General features: G+C 54.6%; 1 protein-coding gene across 1 annotated transcript in view; it reads left to right on the top strand.

Moving 5' to 3' along the window:
• The first annotated feature begins 469 nt into the window (after positions 1-469).
• Positions 470-6,710, top strand: part of TBX5 (T-box transcription factor 5) — a 43,529-nt gene continuing 37,288 nt past the window's right edge. Inside the window, exons 1-4 of the mRNA XM_032603083.1 lie at positions 470-616; positions 2,247-2,341; positions 4,463-4,582; positions 5,418-5,565. Of these exons, the coding sequence (XP_032458974.1) occupies positions 470-616; positions 2,247-2,341; positions 4,463-4,582; positions 5,418-5,565 (510 nt within the window). The remainder of the gene's footprint in view (positions 617-2,246; positions 2,342-4,462; positions 4,583-5,417; positions 5,566-6,710) is intronic.

Here is a 6,710-nt window from a genome sequence, read left to right as displayed (position 1 = left end):
CACCGGGTTTGTGTTTTGTTTTGTTTTTGGTTCGTACCCAATGGCTTCCAAAAATACCCAGGCCTTATCTTTATTGGCTCTCCCAGAAGTCCAGACAAATTTGACGGGCAGCTCGCTTATCGCGGGGGAGCCTGCGAAGGGGAGATGCGGGCCTCGCCTCCTCCCGCTGTGACGCGGGTCTTTCGCAAGAGGCTGTGCGTGGTCTTAAAGTAATAGTAATGATGATCATAACGGGACCTTCTGCAGCCTCCTTCAGCTGGGGACGGAGGCGCTGGTAGCTGGAAACTGCGGGTGGTGGCAGCCTAGTCACTGCCCCCTCCTGTCACCAGAACTGTGCTTCCAACCTTCTCTATTTCTTCCTCTCCGCCCCCCCCCCCCCCCCCGCCACCCGTCCCCCGCCATCTGTCTTTCTCTTTCCTTCTCGTCCTCAGAGCAGGACCCCGAGCGGTCTCAGGGCCCCGGGCTCACCATGGCCGACGCAGACGAGGGCTTTGGCCTGGCTCACACACCCCTGGAACCAGACTCCAAGGATCTACCCTGTGACTCAAAACCCGAGAGCGCGCTAGGGGCCCCCAGCAAGTCTCCGTCGTCCCCGCAGGCCGCCTTCACCCAGCAGGTAAGAAGGGCCTCGGGGCCCTTTGCAGGAACCAAAGCCCCTCTTTCGAATGTTTGGGCGAGGGGGGCGGGCAGTGCCCATGATCTGCCCCTTTTCTTTTCATCCTTGCTCAATTCCACCCTTCCCTGCCGTGCCTCCCTAAATGCCAGTATAGTCCCATCCACTTTATTGTGACGATTATATCTTTACGGCCAGAGGATTTTTGAAATACGTTGAAGTTGTTAGGGGAGCCTCAAAGATCCGGCTGTTTGGGGCCAGCGAACAATGGCCCAGATCATTTCTTTCCTGCTGCACTAGGTGTAAACTCGGCTTGAACGCCTCATTAAGGGTCGGGTCAGCGGCTGCTTCAGGCCGGCATGAGCGATGGCTTGACCCCTCTTCAGATCTTTCGTACCCTTCGCCTCCTCCCGCCTCCTCCGCGCCACCGCGCAACCTCGCGCGCTGCACCGTTTGTCTGGCGGCCGGGGCCTGGTGGGCTGGCTCCGCGGGGCCGGCGGCGGGGAGCACGCACGGCTGGGCCGGGAGGGCGCGGGGAGCCCGGGCTCGCCTGGCTGGAAGCTGGGCCCGAGCCGAGCATGAAGCCTCGCCTCTCGCCCTGTGCCCTTCACGCCCGGCGCCCTGGGCGCTCAAGGCGTCGTCCGCAGACCTTGATGGTTTTGGAATGGGGTGTCAGAGGGCTGGAAGCGGGGTGTCTTGACCAGAAAAGATATTTGCACACAGCTAAAACCCTTCTTTGGAATTTAGATGTCCTTCCTGGCCTTTTCAGTGTCTCTCTCCTTTGCCCTTCACACCTCAGGAAGATGCGCGTATATTTGTAGTGAGACAGTGGGCACGCATTTTCAGAAACTTAAGAGGTTTTCTTTCAGGGGAAAAGAAATGTACTTGTTAGACCTTTACAAATTATTGCGAAACGAAGACTTTGTATGTAATTTTTTTGGTATGGGCTTTGTAAAATGACCTGTAGTTGAAAGTAGAAATGTTAAATCGCTTTGCCCATAATCCAAACAACTTGAAATGAACGAAGCTGGATGTGAGGAAGGCCTAGGAGGTATGTTAATATAGACGTTTGAGAATTAATTTTTGTTTGGGATTGTGGAAACCTATTATATAAATATTTAGAATTTTATATTTCACCTGTGTCTACATATGCACTGCCATGGTGAGAATAAACACGCATATATACACAGCACATCTGTCTATTTTCGTGTGGACATCTGGGTGTCTACATAAGAATATCCTAGGTGGGTTTTTCAAGATTGAGGTTGGGTTTCTTTTTTTCCTTTTAGCTGCCCCTTGGCTAAAGCGGATCGGGATTGGTCCCATTTTTTTCTCAGCCCCGTCCTCCCCATGCACATTCTGGAACACCCTGATGGCTGGTTTTTTTTTTTTTTCTCTAGCCTTGTGTTGGTGGCATTAGGAGGAGACAGCTCTGCACTGTGGGGTTAAGGCCTGCCCGGGAGAGAGCATACACAGGGCAGGGGCTGCTCCAGAGCCCAGACAGTGCTGCAGTGGGTTGGGGGCAGTTTTCAGCCTATGAGCCACTGGCTCGAGGGGGAAGGAAGAGAAAGCTCTGTGTTTTGGGGGAGTTTGGGGAGGGAAGGCTCATTGACTTTTCCTCTCCTTCTTATAGGGCATGGAAGGGATCAAGGTGTTTCTCCATGAAAGAGAACTGTGGCTGAAATTCCACGAAGTGGGCACGGAAATGATCATAACCAAGGCTGGCAGGTGAGATGGTCACCTCTGTGGAGAAGGTACAGGGAACTTGTGGGAGAGACTAAGAAAGGTGTGGGAGACCAGTAAAAGGGGAGAATAGAAACAGAGAGGGAGGGGGAGAGAGACAGAGCGAGAGCGAGGGAATATGAATATATTTCATTTGACCCTATTCTGGTTAAAGAGGAGAACGGTGAATTCCTCCAGTGATGTCCCATTGTGAGGGGAAACGCCTGAAAGATTCAACTCAGGGACCTGGGCGTTTCTTCCACCTCGTATATAAGAAGAAGCAAGAGCTTGGGAGGCTGTGCTATCTGGATGGATTAGTAATAAGAGAAGGAGGGATGAGGTGGGAGAGCCAACGGGAGAACAGAGAGTTGCAGAGACACACAGAGATGAGACGGGGTTTGGGTTTCATGGGATCTCAGACTTGATTCCTGGCCCAGACCCTCCTTCCCACCCTCCCTGACCTTGGAGCGGTTCCAGAGTCCCACCCGATCGCCAAACCCGGAATCGTTGAATGTATTCGCTACCTCTTTCATTGTTTATAGAAAGCAGGCGAAGCCTTTGAAAGGGAACCGGTCTACGCCGGGCTCTATATACAGACACCGATAAACACGGCCGTTTCATCAAGACACTCACCCCGGAGTTCCTCTTGAAAGCTCACAGTTTTAGCTAGAAATGCGAGACTTGTGGGGGAGGGGGTAGGAGGGTCGTGCAACTCGGTATCTCAGCGTCTGAGTGCGCCCGGGTGCGGGGACAACCCCGCCACGTCCCTACCTGTGCTGGACTGGCCCTCTGCGTCCCTGAGGGCAGAAAGTCCCAGTCTGCGCACAGCAGGCGTGTGAAGCCGAGCATCCGGTAGGCCGAAGCCACCGAGTGTGTGAAAGGGGCGGGTGGAGCCGCCTCGCCAGACGCCCACCGCTTCTGCAGCCCAAGCCTCTCGCAATAAACTGACAACAGTGACATTTATTATTATTTGAAATTAAACAATGTGTGCTCCCCCGCTCGGCCCGAGCGAACAGGAGGCGCGTTCTGTTTATACCAAAGAACTCAGGTCCTCTTCCCATTCCGCCGAGGAAGGAAAGGGCGGCCGGGGCCTCCTTTTTCCCTCCCAAGCCTGAGCCAACGGGATTTAACTATAAAAGGCCTGCGAAGCCTCCGGCGCCTCCGCCTCCAGGCGCGCTCGCTCGGGCAGATAAACACCGCGAGGCGAGGCTCCAAGGCCAGAGGGAGAGGTCTCCACTCACCCCTTCCCGCCATCCCTGAGCGAGCCAGGTTCCAGCAACTGGTCCTTGCGCCCCGGGCGGCCTTGGGAAGGCTTGCTTTCCGGGGCGCCCTCCTCCCGAGGCCGGATGGAGACGGGGGGGTGCGCCTGTGCGCGGAGAGGGAGACGGGCACGGCACACGCGGGGCGGCGGAACCTCCTTCCAAGCACCAGATCCTCGCGCACGGCTCGGTTCCTTCCGAAACTAAATTTCTTTGAGGAGGGCCAAAGCGTTTGGACTCTCTAAGGCGGAGTGCCAGGCGCCTCGGAGATGCGGCGGGGGCATTTAGGGAGAAATTCCTGCGCGACACTCGTGTCAGAGGTCACGCACCGAGCTGTATCCTGGGGGCGGAGTGAAGCCGGACGTGCCGTGGGCACCCACGCGTGGGCAGCCCCAGGGAGCACCCACTTGGGTGCCCACGTGACGCGCAGCGCTGCTCAGAGCGCCCAAAGCACCTGGCTGGGCGGAGGAAGCCAACTTTTTTCTTTTCCTTTTTTTTTTTTTTTCTAACAAGCCTTTTCCTGCCCCCAAATTTAAAAAGTAGGTGTCTGGCTCTGAAAAGAGTCTTTAGCAAGAATTGAAATGAGGGGTCCCTTTCAGGGCTTCCTCGAAACCAGTCTGTAGAAGTCCTCGCCTTCTGCTTTCTATTTCCTCTTGTAGATAGGTATAGTCCCAGCCTGCTTTCTCATCTCTTGGCCTTTCTCCTCCCCATAACTTGGAGGGAAACCTGGGATGGATCTTGGCAAGAGCGGAGCAGGGGCCGCGTTTCTCGTCCACTATCGATTCTTCCATTAAAATCTGTGGACGCGCTCTTCAGAATGTTTGCATTAATTCCCTCTGCCTCTGTGTCTCCTCCTCGTCTGTCCTAGGCGGATGTTTCCCAGTTACAAAGTGAAGGTGACCGGCCTTAATCCCAAAACGAAGTACATTCTTCTTATGGACATCGTTCCCGCCGACGACCACAGATACAAGTTCGCAGATAATAAATGGTAGGCACCGTAGCGGCTGGCGGGGAAGGCAGGGAGGACCGTGCAGACCAAACTTCCCTCTCCCCACTGAACCAATAAACATTGTTTTGAGCTCCTACTGTGTGCTAGAGGTTTTTGCTGCCCCTTCCGCTGCATCCTCCTGACCTCACCCTGAGAAAAAAAAGAGCAGCCATTAGCCCCCATTTTATAAACGAGAAAACTGAGGATCAGTGGAAGTAAAGTGCCGATGTCTGATGCTGCACTGGAGGGTTGTGGATTTTTAAAAAGGGCATTGTTACCAAGCGTTGGAGCTGTTTCTGGGGGCATAAACCATTAACAGTTATGTTTTATGAGTTACCTGCTTTGAACATGCCTTTTTTATGAAATTGCAAAATCAGTCCGGGGTATTTGAGTTAAACAGGCAAGAGAGGAGAGGCGCATTCCTTGGGTACGTTGCTCCCGCGGCTGCCAAGAGTGCAGAGGCTTGAAGGCGAAGCCCCTTTGGAAAGCCCTCAAGGAGTGTTCCCGAGACTTTTTTGCACATCCAGGCTTCCAGAACCCGCCAGTTGTTCATGGGCAGAGAGACGCTGCGAGGCTCCCCACGGCGCCCTCGGTGCTGGGGGAGGAATTAGGTGGAAGGAGAAAGAGCCGGGCGGCGGCGGTGGTGGTGGGAGCGCTCGCCTGGACACCAGCTCCAGGCTTTCTGCGCATCTGGCATTGCAGATGCCCAAGCAAGACCTGAGGGTCAGGCCATTTCCAGATCATTCTCGTAGTCAGCAGCCGTTGCTTTGCTCAAGAACCAGCCGGCACCGCGGTGCACTAAGTCTAGGGGGGGTGGCGCCTCTCCTTGGTCTAGGTCTGTGACGGGCAAAGCGGAGCCCGCCATGCCGGGCCGCCTCTACGTGCACCCGGACTCGCCGGCCACTGGGGCGCATTGGATGCGGCAGCTCGTCTCCTTCCAGAAACTCAAGCTCACCAACAACCACCTGGACCCATTTGGGCATGTGAGTACCTCGTGCAGCTCTTCCTTGTATCTTCAGGTTCACACCTTCTCTTCCTCACCTGACTCTCCTCTCCCTCTTCTCTAGGACTGTCTCTCTCTTCTTCGTTCCTCACGCCCACCCATGCTTCTTTCTTTGCTCCATTTCACCTGCCTTGGTCTTTTACTCTCTCTTCCTTCTTGACCTGGCCTTCCTTTCTCTTCCCCTTTCTCTCCTCTTTCTCATCTCTCTTTCCTTATCCCTTATTTCTCACACCTTCTAATTCTTCCTGGCTGTCTCCACCTCTCTCCTACCCAGACATCTCCCCTTTGCAGTCCTCCCTGTGGTCCACTAGTCCACGCTCTGGGTGTGTCTTTCCTGGGTGGCTGGCGATCGAGCCCCCTAGGTCTCCTGGCCTGGGGCTCTCACCCTGCATCCCTGCTGCCAGTACCCAACCCACCTGCCTTTGCTGAGGGACAGGGGTCATGGGGTGACTAAGGCAGCTCATTCTGGGCCTGGAATTCCTGTTCGTTCACCCTCATCTGTGATTAGGGGTGGGGAGTAGTGTTTCAGCCCTGCAGAAAAACATGGGTCCTCTAGCTCGGCAGGTACTCAGCACAAACTGCAGACGCTGGACCACGATGGGAGCTGTATACCTTACCTACCTCCTTGCAAATCCTGCCATATTATGGGGATGTTCTGGCTGAAAGGGAGACCTGAGGCCCCCTGCTTCCTCTTTTACAGATGGGGAAACCAACCCACCAGAGGCGAACTCCGGTACTCCTGCCCCTTTTAGCTCGACGCTCTTGGGTTTATCTGGTTTTTTTCCCAACTTCCAGCTTTCCCCCCTCCTCCCACCATGCCCAGAGTGGGCCAACCAAGATCAGGGCCCTTCACCTGGAATCTGGACTGGCCCCGAGAGAGAGGGGCCGGATGAGCTCCCTGAAACTGCAGGATCTTGAGTGTGCAGTCCCCCACCCTCCAAGAGAATGCGTAGCTTCTAGTAGATTCTCTATAGGGTATCATCCTCTCTTCCCCCAAAGAAAAACAAATGAACAGAACACTGATTTGAGGGAAAATGTCCCTAAATCTCTTCACTGGAAATAATCACCGGGACAGAACACAGTCTCTGAATTCAGAGTTTACAACTCTTAGTTTGATGATTCCAC

Source organism: Phocoena sinus, chromosome 14, assembly GCF_008692025.1.
Source record: "Phocoena sinus isolate mPhoSin1 chromosome 14, mPhoSin1.pri, whole genome shotgun sequence".
Taxonomy (NCBI): Eukaryota; Metazoa; Chordata; class Mammalia; order Artiodactyla; family Phocoenidae; genus Phocoena; species Phocoena sinus.
This window is presented reverse-complemented; position numbering and strand designations above follow the sequence as displayed.